Raw genomic sequence first — 18,566 nt, forward strand, 5'->3', positions numbered from 1 at the left:
TGTGCCCTTCTTTTTATGTCAGGCAGGAGAAAGTGAGGGATGCATGAAACAAGACTTAAGACACAGAAAAATCATTCGAGTCTCGACAAAAGAGACAGCGGACACTTTCAGCTGATGACAGTAATGGTGAGGACGGGTCATTCAGAAGGCTTTTTAAAGTGCACAGGATGCTCCGTAGGGACCACAATGCACTGAGTCAATAAGTCCCTTTAAACTTCCTTCAAGTATGTTACAGCTCCGAGCACTGAAGAATCAATCTGTGTGTTTGTCAGTGAAAATCTACATTCAATCAAGATGCTTTTGTCATGATCATCTTTAAAACAGTCTACATCCATCTTAAGAAAGAGCTTCCCACACACTGGGGAAATACACCCTTCAGTTTCCAAAGACTTTATGATCGTCAGTGATAGGTCACTACGTGATGATGTGTTAGGATTGGGGTTAAAGGAGTTCGAGATGAAACCCTGGAGGCGCCCGGGCAAGCTGTGTCCACATGTGTTTGTGTTTGTGTGTGTGTCTAAGAGTGAACCTTTGGTCCTCTTCACTTAGTCTCAGTGAGCTTTGCAAGGCTGGCTTGGCGGAAGGCTGCTCGGTCCCTCATCTCCAACACACAGTCCCTCACCATCTCTGCAAACATGGAGGGCCAGAGCTTGTGCAGAGCCTCGCCCTTCAGATTGGTGTCCGACGCCCTTTGGACCAACTCCTGGAGGTACTGCTCTATCATGGCAGCGCGCTCCGATGACTCCACAGTGCCCTCCTGTGAGACAAACAAGAGAACATTTGTCATAAGTACATTAAGATGAGGTGTAGTAGCAGGAAAAGTAGGAAGTGGGAAAAAGTAAAGCTTCCAAGCTTGGTACTATGATTGACAACAACTTGAACCAATGAGGATCTGGATCAGGAGCACAATCATTAGATGTATCATAAATAACCATGAAGCTATCACAGTGCACATTTAATCTAGCTGTTGAAGCAGGGTATTGATTGTTGTGTCAGTACTGTTGAAAATGATTGACACAGGAACAAATACGTGATATACAGCCAAAATAAGCTTTCAAGATGATGTCAGTTTTTGGGAAATTCCTGTCCAATAGGTCTTAGAGAGATGTGAAATAACTTAAGTCATAAAAAGTAAATAAGTATAGTGATTTAATATTCTGGTTACATGTTCATCTTGTCAGCGCCTTCAGCCCTAAAGTGCATGTGAAATGTGATGTAATGTTATGACCCTTATCTATATGCCACAGAATCATAAGCTGTATCCGGCTGTGGCTACACAGACAATACTTGCTAGTACAGTGAATTCAGCTGGAAGCTGGAATAATCCATTAATTGAATTTGTACTTTGATGTAGTTCAGTACCAGATAAAAAATGTACATCTGGTGGAAGAAGATTATCAAAGTGAGAGAGGTGATCTGAACAGGAGGAAGTAATGCCATAACAAGCTTGAATATGGCACTGAAGTGCCTGATCTGCACAAACAGATCAGTAGCGTGGGATCATGTGAGTCACTGTTTTCATTTTGTTAAACAACCACTGCTAATTGCCAGTCCATCTGACATTATGTATCAACATTTATTCACATTCGCTGACTTATTTCCTCACTCTGACTCTCTCCTGTGCGTTATAGTGACAGGCGACCAAATGAAACCCACTGTTACCTTCAACAAATGTCTGATTTCTCTGCATGTAGATTGTTCAAAACATTTGGGATAAGATAAGCACACAACTCACAACACAAAAAGATTTTAATGTCAAAATGTAAAGACTGTAAAGACTGATGTAAAGTGGGGAACAGGTGTGTCACTTCACAAATCAGCAAGTCCAGGGTGGCTTTTGGTTGACAAATGTGGGCTGAGGTTGGACTCAAAGTAGTTTTTACCAACTTTAAAGCCAACTTCAAGAGATGAAGCAGTGTCTGAAGCCACTTGGCCACTGTTAAAAAAAAAAATTGTAAAAGAAACCCCAAACTGACCTCAGGGCTGTCTGCACTACAGTCTCTACTCGGGTAGTTGAACAGCGCTCTGCTCAGGCCTTCTCCCAGTAGCTTCCCGTTGTCTCGTAGCTCCTCCGGACTCAGCCCTGCTCGCCGGCCACGCCCGTCCAACAGGAACTGCAGCTGGCGCTTTCTTCAGGGTGAACAGAGACAAGAGGTAATTAGACTCTGAGTGCAGAGACACACAGACACCTGGCGAGGAACAGTGGCAGAAAGTGAGTGACACCAAGGCAACACAAGTTTATATTTTTGTCCATCAAATAACACGCTCTCACCTTAGCACTGTCTGAGTGTTTTAATGTCACTCTCATCACTCAGCAGCAGGATGTGTGTACTTAAAAAAAGCCGTAGAGGACTTTAAAAAGTGAAACTACATCAAATGTTGCTGTCTGTCAGTATGAACACTCATGTGATACACTGCTGCACCGACATGTTCCACACACCACTGCCAGGATGCTCACAGGAGGCTGGAGGCAAACATTCCACATGGGATAAGATAATTCGTAAAGTCTGTGTGCATATGTACATACGTGTGTGTGTGTGTGCGCCAAATGCTTTAGTGTGTAAGTCACATATGCTGACTAACGAGGTAAAACGAGCTGAAGGAAGGTAGACCTCACTGTCAGCTCCTGTCAGTATCAGAAATATCAAGTTGTGTATCCATCAAACGAAGTGTAATTGAGTGTAAACGTCCCTCGAGAGAACAGCAGTTACGATCAGGTGAGGAAAAAACCCACCCAAATGGTTCTTGTGCAAAGAACACCCAACGTGTGATGGGAACGTTGCAACACTAGGGGTCGAGTTTTAAGCAAAGTCTCAATGTTGTGTTCGAGTCTAAAGTCAACACGATAATTAAGGATCTATGTGATATTGCTGTGTTTGGTCATGAAAAGTCGGCATTTTGAGCAAGCCGTTGTGGATTCATGGGTCTCTCACCCAGGAGACCAGGGTTTGTGTCCTGAACAGAACCAAGCCTGCAGGAAGAACGCCAGGCTTCGAAGCCAACTTTTGTGGTCGCCAAACCGTGTAATGACAACATCACCTGATGCACTGGAGCCCAAAACGACTTTTTCCCTTAAGCTTACATTGTCTGCAAAATGGTGGATACGTTTTTTTTTTAGTCACAATCATGCCGAAATGACTCAATTAACTATCATGATTTGATCCAATAAAATTTGGTAAGTCCAGGAGTGCTGCCAGATTAAATCATTTCATCTCTATTATTCAAGTTATCTGGGCGCTAAATCAGAAGTCTCTAGTGCACACAAGCTTTTTTGGCTTCACTGAGCAGCTTTCATAAGGATGAACAGGGCACCTTCTCCAACGCTGTATCCAGTATTTAATTGTTAGCTCCACGATAAGAACAAAATAATTTACGTTCACTTATTCATTTATGTTGCTTTAGGTCAGGTTTAGGCAAAAAACACAAACAAAACTTGGCTAGGTTTAGTAAAACATGGTTTGGGCTAAAATAGCCCCTTTTAGTACGTTTAACACGATTTACAAAGGATAACTTCTCCTATGTGTGTATTTTTTCCAGAGCTGCAAAGCTACAACATTACAAAACTATGATTGGTCAGTATCATTTATGGCCCTGGAGCAACATTAAATATGATGTTCCAGGCACAACTCCAACAGGATGATATCAGGTTGTGCAGACTGAGTTTTAGAGACACAGAGCCGAGGAGATCTGTTTGAAGGTCTTGTGCAATATTGTTTCATTTTGTAAGATACAAGGTGCAACAAGAGCCTTAAGTATTTAAAGCAGGGGTATTCGGTTACACATTAAAATGTTTTCCGTTTGATGTCTTCCCACCGGTGATGAAATGTGTTGAGTAGAACCTGAATCCCTGAACAACCCTGATGACCGTTACATGGAAGAAATAAACTCTGTTCATTTCTGTGTCTGCAGGCATCACAAAGGTTTCCTATTTCCTTTTATCCACAGAATTTTTTTCCATAAAACAGATTTTAAATGAAAATATAATCTTCAGCAGGAAGGTTTTGACAGATAAGAAGTCAAATCCAACAACATTCAGTGGATCTACTTCAGGGGTAATGATTGCGCATGCAGATAACAGTGATTAAGATTTCAATACCGATCCAAAAATAATCTTCGCCCTTGGGCTGTTGTGTCATATCTATCCGTAACAGTGTGTGATTCAGGATGAGTTGCAGCCAAGAGTCAGTTGTCCTAAAGTTAACTAGTTCACCTCCAACATCATTCTGAAAGTGCAATTGAGGACACTGAGGCAGCGCTAATTCTTTATGCTCACAAACTGCCATACTGCTCAACAGTGTGTATGAATTTTGTTCATATCTCTACACCACCAAAACTGCACTACTGTCACTTTCATCCAATTCTGACTGAATGACTCTTTTATTTTCCCCTATTTTTGTCAATCACAATGGAAGTTATTGTGAGCTCTACATGTAATAGAGTTTTCTAAGTCATTCAGATGATTTGACCTGGCGATTTTCCAACCCTCAGAGGAATAGTTATATGAAGACACATTAAAAAATATTCTTGTGCGTGACAAATTCAGCAGATTTTTGCTTGCGAGGATGTTTTTCATTAACCAAGAGTGACAGACCTCAAGAACTTTTGGCTGGGGAGAGAGAGGAATGTTTGTGTCCAAGTGCCAAGTACCCACCCTTACCCTGAGACACATAGTCTAATTCCTCTGGCTCCTCGGTGCCAGGCTCTGTCTCGCTGTCTCACACAAACGCGAACCCACACACACACACAAATGTATACACACTAAATGCTACACGCAGGCATGCACATACATGCACAGTAGGCTACACCGCTACAAGCTGTAAGCTGTAACTCACACATATATGCATTTAAGACCCAACACATTCTTGACATATCTAAATGAACAACATAAACAGTCCAGGACTCAGCACACACCTGTCATTAAAGTGTACTTAATGTTATGTTGTGGTGAGGTGCCTGAGATCAAGTTCTCACCTGGACTCCTCGAGCAAAAGGAGGAGGCGGCAGCGTGGAGTTTCGGTGGCTGCTATATGACCCAGTGTCCCGAACACCCGCTCTGCAGCGATCACATCATTCATGGTCACCTGAGGTTGACACGCAAATGAGGACTGACACATACAGCAAAAGGTGCTCGAGTGGTTGGCTACTTCATGTGTGTCTATGACATGTGACATAAAATTATTTGAAGAGGAGATGTTGAGAATAAACAAATTTAAAGATCATTTATTAAAATGAGCCGATAATTCACGGCCGTTAACAGTAAAGGACGGGTTTCTCCTTTTTTGGCACTTATGGGGAGTTTAATGAGAAGAGTCTGACATTTTGAACTGAATCCACAAACAAGATATAACCTGTTCATCAGTGATCCTTAGAGGTGCTGGACAGAGCCAGGCTAACCCCTCAAAAAGTCAAACTATTCCTTTAACCTTAAAATCTGCAAATTTATATTATTCTGTATTTAAATGACAAATTCTTTCTTGTACATTGTTTTTAAGGAATTCAATGTATTTTTTTTATACAGGTAACATTTGGTAAGTCTACATGAGTCTTACAAAGCTTACAAGCTGGTCCTCACCTCCTGGCCGTTGATCCTCTGCAGGTTGAAGTGGTGGAGGCGGTAGATGACGAAGGAGCGCCACAGAGCCAGACTGACCACTGGATTGCCCTCTGGGTGGATGGTCAGCTGGTCCAGACGCCTCACCTGAGCCAGGGCCGCCAGCTGGGGCAGACGGCTGATGTTGGTTTCCAAGAAGATCATGTGCTGCAGAAAAAGGAACAGGTTGGTTCAGGGAAGTGAGGAAATGGATGGATAAAGGCAAAAGTCGATGACAAACAGGGAACATCTGTCATTGAGGGCAGGTATCCACCAGCCAACACCTTCAAAATCCACACTTTTTATGTCATAATATGGCAGTTTGGTGTTTTCAGCATTTACTACAGCCGCACCTGAAGGAAAAAATAAAAATGTACACTCTACTTTTTTCCTCTTTAATTTATGTTAACATGATCCCATATCTCATTATGGTACATGGCTGCTTCCCTCACCGATAGATTGGGGAACTTGACCCTTATTCGCGGCAGTGTTGGTACAATGGCGTCAAAGTTGATGTAGCGGAAGGTTATTACAGTGACAGCACCAGCAGTCTGAACTCCCCAGCCCCTCTCCAGGGCCTCCAGGGCTCCGAGTCCGAACAAACGCAGGGTGTCTCCATCCAGCTCCGCCAGGTGACTGTCAGAGAGGGACAAGCTCTGAACACTGCCGCTCCCTGCCTCCACAAGCCTGCAAAGTATTCACACACACACACACACACACACAAAAACAGTCTTTGTAAATCAGTCTTGATATGCTGAATGGACAGAATTTGTTGCCTTGTGAATATCTTAGGGCCAAAAGTGCTTTTCTCTGCTTTAACACAGGCATTATGCCAAAAGAAGAAAACATTGCTGCAGAACACGCAGTGGTCTAGTCAATGTCCTGTTTGTCTTGCCTAATTGCTTTCTATGCTGCTATACCACAGTTGAAGTGCCCTTTCTCTGATAAGAGAGTCGTGAGAGTTGAGAATCTGGGCGAGTCTCAAGGAGACATAATCTCCCTGCCCGAGCCCATGTGCTCAGCCCTCTGGGTCTGCTGACACTCGGGGGACTTCTCAGCATAGCAGAGCATCAGATGGCTACTGGCTGCACGCTACTTAACACTGATCATTTTGGCTTCGGCCCGCCGACAAACTAATCACCCCTATTCATATTTCACACCCTCCCAATCTCGCCGCTACAGAAAGTCATAGTGGTTAGAAGACTAATCCTTTGATTACAGAACTCAAATCCAAGATTCTTGTTGGGACCGATCGTTAGAACGCGTGTGTTTGAGAAGTGAAGTGAGAGACAGAAAGGGTAAGAGTCAGGGGCAGAAAAAGGAGATGTGAAAGGACAGTAGATATACTGTAGACAGAGAGGTACATACATAGGGAGACAAAATGAGCTGCAGTGTAACTAAAGCTCCCTTGAAAAGACCACCTTTGTTGCACGATGAGTAAGACTGATTCCCCAGAGGTGACTCCTCTCTGTACAGAAGAGAAGGAACTGTTTCTTTTCCTGACTGAGAGTAACCAAAAAGGGAATCAAAGATTCGGAGGATTAGGCAAACAATTAAACTGGATTATTAAAGGCCAACTTCAACATTAGAGCAATTTCCAAATAAATAAGGTGGTCCAAGTAAAGGAAAAACAAAAGGGAGCGGGAGAAGATAGGAGTGATTAGGAAAGTTACAGTTACACACAGTTTATTTTGCATCGTCTTTTCCACTTTCCCACGCAACGTATCAGTCCCATTCACAGTAAGTGACTCTTCCTCACTCTTTGAGTTACTTCTCCATACAAATTCAAGCCCGCAATGCAGTTTAGCGCCCAGCTAGTACTCAAGCCACACAATGTAGCTCCCAGGTTATAGTATATATTTTGAACGCTTTATTCTTATCCCACTATTGTGACTCTTCATATTCCTTCAGATGCGACTTCAAATAAATTAAAGCCAGCAATTCAGTTTAGCGTCAGCTTTTCAACGAAACCTTAAAATATTCCACATCTTTCACACATGATTGGTATTATTCTGCTTTTTACAACCAGCAATGCGCATTTAGCATCAGCTTTTCAACAGCTAGCATTCACCACTGCAATTTCTTCAGAAATTGCCATCTCTAGTTTTCTTTGTTTTACTAAATCCGAGTAAAGTTGTTTGTTTTAGAAAGTATGAGTTTAAAAATCCAATGAAGTCCTGTACATAATGCCTTGGAAGATAAAATACAGTACCTTAAAATTAAGCTACTGGATTATTACATACAGTTTAGAAAAGTTAATCCAAATAATATTGAAATTGGTTGGTGCATCATAGTAATATGCTGTCGATTAGGGCTGCAACAAATAATTATTTTCATTATAGATAAATCTGCAGGAGATTTTCTCAATTAATCTGTAAACTGTAGTTTTTGTCCCACCAACAGTCTAAAAACCCAAAGATATTCAACTTACTACTATTCAATTTACTACAATTGAGATACAAGAGAGTTTGCGTACTTTGGAATCAAGTGATTGTCTTAAAAAGGTGAACACAGTAAGGACGGTTGATATGGTCAATAAACATTAATCATAGTGCACAACATTTGTGTAAGCTGCAGGAGGAGGAACGTGACCCGACACTGTCATCAGGTTCTGGGTGGGTGATACTCTGGCCTCAAGTCACTTTAACTGATTCATTCCAGTGTAAAGGAAAGGTGAACGGTCAGGTGCCTCAGGAGACGGCAAAGTGCAAGAGCAGTTTAGAGCATGGCTGTGAGGCGTGTGTGTGTGTGTGGGTGTGGTCTGCTTGCTTGAGTATAGTATACAGTGTGACATAACTAAAAGTCTTATTTTAGGCTGTAGTTTGCCCTGGAGTTTAGTCAGTTTTAATTAGTTAAGTCAAATACCCTTTGGGAGCTACAGCCTTACAAATAAAGCCACAAATTACACTTGCCAGTAAACACATCAACCAGATTAATTGTGTAATGCAGCCTAAACCCCTCTTAATAAAGACAGGGAATGTCCCATCTAATCATTATATTTGTTTGCAGACACATTAAACGTGTGTGATACCTAAGGTGATCCTCCAGGCCACCTAAGAATGGCTTTAGTGTATTAAAGCCATTCTTAATCAAATGTCAAGGGATGGTCATAGGAGGATGTGGGGGGAAGCCAGGGATATATCAGGAGAAGTAGATATGGTGGTAGAATCATCTTTGCTGCCAGTGGCCACATGTCCAGTCCAACTAAAAAAATCCCCTTAAAGCAAAGAAAGCAGGACACCTTGAACTACACACAGGGTCTATAAATACCCCAGGTGTTTAATTTTAGCTAGTCAGAGGTAATAATCGTGTAAGTGGAGGAGAGGACATGCATGTTAATACATGGTCCAGAAAATTTAAAGCTAACAGGCTAAAGTCCGTGTTAGTTTCAACCTCAATGTTAGCCTCTCCAACTGACTAACATCAGTTCTCCAACAGGCTGACTTCCGTGTTAGCTTCTCAGACAGGCTAGCTTCAGTTTTACCTTCTCCAACAGGCTAACATTAATGCTAGCTCTCCAACAGGGTAACATATAAAAGGTCTCTGGTAACTTCAGTGCTAGCCTTTCCAGCAGGCTAACATCGTGTTATCGTCTCCAACTGTTTCTGTAATAGCTACATTGTATCCTTGAATAATCCAAAATGTCATCCTAAACTGAGATAGGATAGGATTTCAGATGTAGGAAGTGTCTTTAATGAGGACCCTGGTTTCTGTCACACTACTAACTTCAAGAATTGACAAAGGCATTGACAGATGTGAACAGGCACTGGATTCCTGCAGCAGCGCAGCTACAAAGGCAGGTGAGCATGTAAATGTTGAATGATGAGTGTACTCTTCTGGATAATGAAATGTGCATTCAAGCGGAAAGAGCAGTGACTGAGAGGTAGTGAAAAACTTCAAGCATTAAAAGATTTGGTAGTTGTGTCCTGTTGCAATCACACACGTGGACCAAAACATGGGACGTGGACAGCAACAGATGGGGAGGTGCCAGACACTGAAAGGCATTTTAATCTTATGGATATGCCGCACCTCCGAGATGCAGCGTTGCCAAAGGCAGTAAAAAACAGGAGGGGTTGGAGAGCGTTGCAGGATGTGGAGCGTAACATGTAGACGAGTCGTGTAAGGAATGAGTGTAACATTGGTGCGTCTGGAAGTGCGCCATCAACCCACTCTGCACTGTGTCACAGATTGTTCCCCCATAATCTCAGCTGAAAGGCTGCCAGGTGGCCTTGAATCCCCTTCTGACATGAACCCGGCCACTAACACTGAGAGAAGAAGTGAGCTAGACTGGGAAGACCGAAGGAAGAATCTGTCACAATTACATGGATCCTGCTCTGGCCTATTAGACTCTGAATCTAATTCAATTAGAGCTATCTCACTTAATCCTAGAGGAGTTTAAAAAAGGACATCTGTCATCTCTTCACAACTTAATCCCCCCAAAGACATGGCTTGTAGCATACACATGTCTCCAACTGCCTGAATACTGTGTGGCAGTGATGTGTCTGAAACACTACTCTCTGAGCATTTCGTCATTTCACTCCGTTAAAAAGTAAAAACAAATGGTTCAAGTGGCAGTTGCTGGTGCAGTGCAGATGATGGGCTTATTGGGTGCCGAGTGCTGCACACTGCTGTAAAGTGCATTTCTACAGTATGCGGTGGTTTTTCGATTTCAGGTTTCACTGGAGGAGCCACTCGAATTGCGAAGACAAGTCATTGCTTTATGTGCCTGAAAAGCCACATGTTCAGGATCTCAGCACAGCTCTTTAATAAATGGATGTATGAGCAGTACAAAGGCTTTGCCATCTCCCCACTATTGAGTTTCTGAGTAATAACTCTTCAACTGCCATGCACCCCTACTCCCCATCTCTCAGGGGAGGTCAAATAAATCTTTAATTTGCACAGGATTGCATTTGAGCGTGCATCACAGTCACACGTTGGCACTGACACAGGCTATTGTCCCATAACTTACTTTAGGAACACACTGACACAATCACGCTAAGTGTGCTGTCAACATCCACTTCAGTTTGTCATCAAACTGGGGCTGCTAATGCCATCCAGAGATGACATCATGTTCGTCTTTTCCTCAGTTTCTCATCACGCTGTGAGGCAGTTGAGTTGTATCTTTGGATTTAACTGTATTTTAATGCTCAGTGACAAACAAAACACTTTGTTCACCATACTGATCATAAATGTCGATTTGAAAAGTGTGCGGAAATAAATTATTAGAATCTGTTTTCATCCCAGTCTCTGAACTCTGGCCATTTTTAAAGGCGTAGTTTTTATTTATAATTCCAACAATGCAATCATTTAACATTCAGCAACTGCGGAGACAAAACTTGTTTATTTAGAAATCCTGGATGAGCATTATGATCGCATAACAACAGACCTGACCAAAAGAAAAAGGTAACAATGGCCCGTATATATGCAGAATTTATGCAGATTATAGTAACCTTTTCAAACTGAACTGAACTAAACGCCTGTTCTCCATTCACAGATTTTTAAAACTTTGAGATAATCATATACTGTACATGGCTCTGACTTTTCTAAAGTTAAAGGAATAAAGGGCAGTCATCAGTTTGTTACTCAGGAAGACACACGTAGGTTACCCCAGGCTGCCACTGAGCAGATCCAGATGTGTGGATGTGCCAGGTCCAACCCCTGACCTAAATCGGAAACCAAGAATCTGTTGAGATTCTGGAGTAACAGGATTAAGGATGACTTGTAACAAACCATATGCTGTCTCTTCGAGGTGCAAAAGAATGAACCTTCTCTTCCCTTTCCTGGGAATTCACACTCCAGAGAACTGATACGTGATGTCATACACTAGTGAGGAAAGAGTGTTGATTCACAGGCCTAAAAAAAAACAGAGACAAGATCATCCCTCATCTGCCCACTTCATGCTCTACAGTGGGAAGGATGGTCTTTTTTCTACAGTATCTAGCACTTCAGGAGCTATCTGAGGTCATCTGGGCTACACTACTGTATGTAGGCATTATTATAACCCTTCAATATACCACTCACACTGTTGAAAACAAACAACCTTTAAATTTTCCACCTATTGTACATATATCCAGGCATTACAAGGATTTTATCCTTTGACACATCTTGCTTCTCTTCCAAGTTAGTGGCAGTGCCGGGGGTTCGTAAAGGCCTTTGTTATTTCCTCATTCGTAACACAACTCCCAACTCATAAGAGTGTTGAATCGTGTGAGTCCTGTTTCGTCACCATAACCTGTTAAGCCGCATGTCTCGAGTCATAATAGATCTTGTAAAGGAAAGCTATTGCCATTGAGGGATTGCGCTCCGGGGCCCATATTCATATCCTGGCGCAGGAAGGAAAAGCCGTCTTTTAAAACATGTAATAATAGTCCTCGACACAGCCCCTCTTTCATCTCAGCCTCCCCCTCATAACTCATCCAGACCTGGATCCCAATCTGTGTAGGAGAGCGTATCAGAGCCCTACGCTCACATTAGACTGAGCACAGACTGTTGATTTAGAGCGCTTCCAACATCATGTTATAAACAGTGGAAGAAGAAAGTCAATGCATGTCTAAGATGTGCATGGACTGACAGAGAAGGAGCAGCCAAGTCCCACGATCCTGGAGTAAGTAAAGGGGTCACTTCACTGCTGAGGAATATTTCAAGATGGGTTTGATGCTGCAGCTGTTGCAGGGATCACGTATGTAACCAGGATGATCTCTCTACAATACATGCTCTATGTATCCATGAGTGTCAGCCTGTCTACCCTTTTTCAATGTTACTCTTGTAACATTGTCTGAAGCAAAATTCCCATCTACCAAAGCAACAGAGGTGTCACAATGAGAGATAACTAAAATCCTTGGCAAATAAAACCAGAACTATCCACACGGCTAGATCCCACTAGAGGAAATAATCCAACAGAACTCGGAGAAGAAATCATAAAATATGCACTCAGTTTCTGTCTCATAGTGTTACTTGTCAAGACAGAAAGCTTTACTTTAGCATTTAATTTTGCATTTTGTCTTACTTGGGATCTCGTGGGCTGTTTGGACGGCTGTTGGTGCGAAGTCTGATCTCCGTCCCCCCTGACGGTCGCTCTGGTCCTGAACCTGGGCTTACCCGTCTGATGAAATAAGGAAAAAAACAACAAAACAAAACCTTAAACACTCAGCATCAAAGCAAACTGTTCATTTCAAAACCCCCTTAGATGAAGGAGAAGCAAGCCTGTAAAGTCAGGCTCACATTAAAAGGTTTTTAGAATCAAAACCAATTTTGGAATCAGCTGAATCATAAGCATAAGAAGAGATTTCACAGACTCTCTGCCCTGTAATTACAAACATGCATTACAGGATTAGAAACAACTGCACCATAAAAGAAGCAAAATTATTACAATTACCATGCTAGAAACAATGCACGTGCTTGTCTCACTTTCACACATGCCTCTCTCTCATCCCAAATCTTCCCTACACTTGCACACGTTGAAAGACTTTCACAATTTAAACGTTATCTCCCTTCCTCTACCTAATTATTTGTCTCCATTTGCCAACTGAGTTTCCAGTCAGACAGTACTGGCACTGATGTCCTGACTTCAGCAAACAGGAAAATGGTTTAAAATTATCAGGGCGCCCCAGATAAGACTTCCAACAGTTCTCAGCTCTGCAGGGTTACAATTTAATCTGATCACTGCTCCTCTTCAACAGATACTCAGTGCCTATTCCTGGAGCATTAGTTGGTACGATGGTACTGATACAATGGAGTGGAGGAGAGGAGAGGACACTTATGAGTTCATTATTTCTTTATATCGAATCAAACATCCTGAAATCCAAACCCAATGAAAGATAATGTTTTCAGCTTCCCATCTGAGCTACATTATGTACTACTAATTAAATCTAAATAATTAGATAATAATGAGACTATCATGGTGTTAGCATGTTGACTTACTGTATATAAACAGTACATACAGCAGTATGTTAATGTCAAAAGATTTGTAAAATATCAGATAATATTAAAAATATTAATGAATCCTCCACAATTTTATTCCCTCAGGATGAAATCTCATGTGAGTGACTCCACTGTAACACTTCACAAAACACTTATATAGTTGAGAGAAGAAGTGAGCAAGTACCTAACTAAATGAACAGTAAAAAATTAAATGTGCAAATTCAATGATACTCAATCTTGAGGTTGGCGACCAATATCAGATATCTAATAACAGCTCTGGTTTGTTTGCGTGTCTTAAAACCAATCACAACTTAACCCAGAATGTAGCAACGGTGCCCCTTAATATTGCTGGGGGACACGTGGTTTGCATGTGGAGAGGTGGAGCCCTGGTATTAAAAAGAAAAGGTAATGAAAAGAAAAAGGAAGAGCTGCTAGCTTGTTTAATTTTGTGCAGTTAGTAAAGAAGCTTCATGTTACAGTTACTCGTCAGTTTCTGCACGTATGTTGCTAGCTTGGTGGTGGTTGTTGTTGTTTCATATAGCGATGGTGGTTGTGAAAACAGTACACGCAGATAGCAGAAGGAAGGTGGGAACGGCCCCCAATGACATACTTGATACCAACAGTCTACATCTGGTCAGACTAGAAAAATGCTAACAGCTAAATGCTGATGTTAGCAGGAATAACAATGAATACAATGACTTCTTATCTTTGCCTGAGATTAATTTTTAATTTCATACATTTTTAAAGACATTTGGGACCAATGTCAGGGAAACATACAATTCATCCTGAGTGCTACAAGTTTCAAGAAAACTAACAGTTGTCCATTGCCTAAAAAAAGACCTAAGGCTAAGTTAGCTGAGCCCTTTAAGTGCCTGAAATAGACAGTGAGTTTCTATAATCGCCCTGATGATCTAAACCACATCAACCAAAGTTACACTGAAACCACAATTCACTTTGGACCAACATCAAGAGTCACACACACAACACTGGTATCTCATCAGCCAGTGGCTCTGCTAGTTCTAGAAAGGTGATGTGACTTAATCTGCTGAAATGTTGTGTACCTGGGTTCATCTGGAGAAGGCTCCTGTGCCAGGCCATTGGTCTGGGCGGGGCTGTGGGCAGGGCTGTTCTCTGGACTAACTTCTTCCTTAGCACCATTCGTTGGTGGCAGCTCCAGGCAGGCCCTGACACCCTCCCACTGCTGCGCTGCATTACGGATGGCCAGACGCCGCTTCTCCTTGATGAACAGAACACACACACAAACACACACAGAGGACAAAGAAGGTTTCGAGTGACAATTCTCTTGAGGAGAACACGGCGGTCATACGCTCAGCTAATGGACCCTTTCTGTCCATATTATCACATGCAAACTTACACCTGCTGCCTTCCTCGTCTCTGAGACACAGTATGCTGTTGAAAGCTGCTTATTGGCAGTGAGAGTATCACACTTCATCAAAGTTAGATGTGAAATTGTGTATGCATGTGTTGGTCCAGTTTATTTGCTTCTGTTACTGCAGCATTTTGATTTAACTGCAGTTGGCTCTTACAGCAGTAAAACTGACACTCGTACCCTGACAGAGAGAAGATTTCTTCCACTTTAATTGTTCTTTCCTGGCCAAGCTGTAGTTTCAATATGCTCACTTATGGAATGTGCCACTCCCCGATGCAGGGGTGAGTCAGTATCAATTCATAGTGATTCCTTCGCCCTTACGAACTCTTGGCTGTGGCATTCAATACAACATTTTCTCAACACTGGGGATTAGAGGAGTTAGGTTACTGCGAGACAATGTGTTCCACACAGAGACTCTCTTTCAGCAAGAGTAACCACCTCAGCGAAGACGCTGCAGGAGCACATCAATACATACTGTACCTTTAAACACACACACACACACACACACACACACACACATTCACTCTAATTTACAGCGTATCCCTCTCCATACATTAACATTGTTCCTCATGGGCACGGTTGTGTAGTCCTGAGGCAATGATGTGAATATGTTATAAAAGTTGACAGTCCATGTCAGCATCCAAAAAATGTATTTAATGACCCACAAAAACAGTCTCAGCAATCACAAGGCACATATGTTACAGGGTGTATAAGAAGAGAGAAAAGAGTTGAGGAAATCTAGCAAGAAATTATAACCATAACTAAATATGAGGGGTAGACCAATTATCGTTCCTGTCCGATTATCAGGGCCGATATTCAGCATTTTTCCGATTATCATTATCAGTGATTTTTCTGTCAGATTGACAATAAAATAAACTAATTTGAAAATGTGCTACTGATGCAACCTCCTCTCACACAATGTCCCACCCACAACAATATCTGATTGTTTATAGGTTATTGTGACGTGTTACCAGTGAATAATCTGAATCTGCAAAGTAATTAGTAACTAAATTTATCCAATAAATATAGTGGAGAGGAAGTATAACGTTCTTATTAATAAATTCATAAATTGTTCTTAAGAACAGTGCTTGAGTAAATTTTACTTGTTCTGAATTCTGACACTAAGATTTACATTTTCTATTGCGGTCCCAAATATCAGTTTTCAGTCTCCTTGATTTCTAATAATCGGTATCATCCCTGAAAAAGCCATATCGGTCGACCCCTCCTAAATATTTTTTGTTTTCTGAAAAATATGTTTTTTGGGCAAGCGGATAATATTGCTTTAACCTGCATACCATAATAACAATAACCTGATGCTTCAAAATAAAGTATAACATTCAGCTAGTGCATATGCACTGTAAAGTACATCTCAACAGAAATACAGTATGTGGTACCTTCAGAATGCTACAGAATGCAGCTCCATCCAGTACTTTAACCCTCTGCAACTTATTATCTTGTTCATATCAAGAATAACTGACCATGCAACACCCAATCAATGAGGCACCAGTAGCTTCAGAGGACACTTGTTAAACTACGCTCTGAGATGTAAGCCGTTATGTGCGTTTGTTACATAATCAAAGTGTAAATCCAGGCAGACAAAGACAAAAGGTGCAAATCACATCAGACTGGTACCTTATGAATGGTCTGCTTGTGACTCTCCCTCTTCTTCTCCTCCTCTTTTCGAGCCTGTACACCAGCCATGCGCCGATCCTCGTCCTGAAAAAGAGAGCTTGTGCAATCAGAGTGTCGCTCCATTCATGAGTTCTGAATTATTCAAGAGAGAGTGGGAACCACAAAAGACGCCGCCAGGAAGACTGTTCTCTCCACCAGAACTGGACCAGTGTGGAGGATGGGAGAGAGATCCTCACACCAGCCGGCTGCATCACAGGATTATCTGTCTGATTTTCAGTGTCGGATCAACTGTGCCCAGCTGTTGGGGAAAGCCAAAACTCCCAGAATGCAACGCTGCCAACACAATCTGAGTGTGCCAGTTGAGAGCTTGGGGGATATTTAGCTGTCTGTGACGTACTAGCAGAAACGACGCCTTGGTCTGATCAATAGAGGCAGAACGCTAGTGGAGACGGATTACGATGCCAGCCGTGTGTGTCACTACTTCAACTTTTTTGTTGGAAAAAAACAGCTTTTATGGGAAAAATGACCAGCTGCTCTGTGAAAGTGATCAATAGCTTATTGACTGCAAAGGGTGCTATTTTTCAGCAATAATAATTACTTTGTTTGGGCAGCCTCCACAGTCTGTTAAGTCGATGGCAGTTATCTGACTGTTATGGTTTCACTACAATAGTTCCAGTTTCATGTCTGTTTACATTTTAAACATATTTTAGTTGTTTCCTGAATACTGAATTTATTTCCACAAACATAATAATATGGATAACAGAGCCAGTAGGTGCTACTATGTAATTATTATTACATATTAAATGTATTTTAGGTAAATATTTCAATCAGTGGGATTATATGTTTTATTAGTCAATTGAAATATGATTCTTTTATCAGGGAAAGCTCCAGTCTACTGTATGTGTCTTGTTTGATCTTCCTTCCTTTAGCTTCAGTACTAATCCAAACAGTTATGTGGAGTGTATCCCCACAGAAACAGAAGCCGCATTTATCCATTTAGCCCAAAGGAGGACAGTAGTACTGTATCCTTGCAGTATTAACTCCCATTCCATTCATAAATAATGGCCAATCTGCCAGCAAGTAAGGCGTAGATTTTATCTCAGATAATTTGATCTCTCTTCCACTGACAACATGGTTCACTGGGGGCAAGTTTTTCCAAATCAGTTGAGATGAGAAATTTAGATCTTCAGTGGCTACTACGAAGTTCGCCTCCAGCAATATCGTGCCACCGCTGGAGACGATGGAAACTCCAGTCCAAGGCAGATGTTGTCAAATCAGAACTTTGCATCTCCCAAAAGTAAACTCTCTCTCTCTAAAAAAAAAAGCTGTTCCTGTTTTCAGGGTTGACAGCTGCAGAGTTTGTTGGAGGGTTTTAATGGACCCTGGAGATCATGAAACTTGTTAAACCTGTTAAAGACCATATGGACCTTAGAATTCAAGTAAAAACATGAAAATTGAGTTTTTTTTTTTCCCCAAAGTATCTGCAGTTTGTTCTGAGGGCAAGGTGTGTGGTACTTACAGATTCCTTGGAAGTACAAGCTCAGACCTGGGTGCTCCCTGCTTGACAGCCTCTAAGAGCACGCTGATATTTCACTGTAGCACTTTGCCAGCATGCTATACAAATACACTGACTTCATACTGCACTTGAGAATAATCTTTGTTTTGTTAGACTGGATATACATTACGTGTCTTGTAAATGCTTAGCGTATGGTTTAGTCACTGGTGCATTTTTGCTGGTAATACGCAGCTGAGATGATGAATGCGACTCAGATGTCAAACAACAAAGAAGACAGCACTGTCAAAATGTACAGGAGCCTGGAGATGCTCCATTGACAGTAAATGGGAGACTGCCTACGTGGGTTTGTTTTAAACTGTGAAATCATCGAGTTTATCATCAATCAAGTTTACGTCAGGACAGAGTGGCGCTCAAGAATCAACATGTAGCACCAGTGCCGTCAGGAACATATGCTCAGACAGTGACACAAAGGTTTGGACCATTAGCTGAGCGTGAATGTCTGGTCAAAATATGAGATG

At 41.8% G+C, this 18,566-nt stretch overlaps 1 protein-coding gene across 3 annotated transcripts in view; it reads right to left on the reverse strand.

The window, feature by feature from the left end:
* LOC140994900 (leucine-rich repeat-containing protein 49) overlaps positions 1-18,566 on the reverse strand; it is a 38,977-nt gene continuing 20,411 nt past the window's right edge. For all 3 annotated transcript variants that reach the window (XM_073464735.1, XM_073464736.1, XM_073464734.1), the window contains 8 exons: positions 16,533-16,616; positions 14,572-14,747; positions 12,597-12,692; positions 6,043-6,277; positions 5,573-5,758; positions 4,972-5,081; positions 1,977-2,130; positions 1-757 (listed from right to left, as the gene is read on the reverse strand). In XM_073464735.1, the coding sequence (XP_073320836.1) occupies positions 542-757; positions 1,977-2,130; positions 4,972-5,081; positions 5,573-5,758; positions 6,043-6,277; positions 12,597-12,692; positions 14,572-14,747; positions 16,533-16,616 (1,257 nt within the window). In that variant the 3' untranslated portion in view covers positions 1-541. The remainder of the gene's footprint in view (positions 758-1,976; positions 2,131-4,971; positions 5,082-5,572; positions 5,759-6,042; positions 6,278-12,596; positions 12,693-14,571; positions 14,748-16,532; positions 16,617-18,566) is intronic.

The sequence above is a fragment of the Pagrus major genome, chromosome 4 (genome assembly GCF_040436345.1).
Source record: "Pagrus major chromosome 4, Pma_NU_1.0".
Taxonomy (NCBI): Eukaryota; Metazoa; Chordata; class Actinopteri; order Spariformes; family Sparidae; genus Pagrus; species Pagrus major.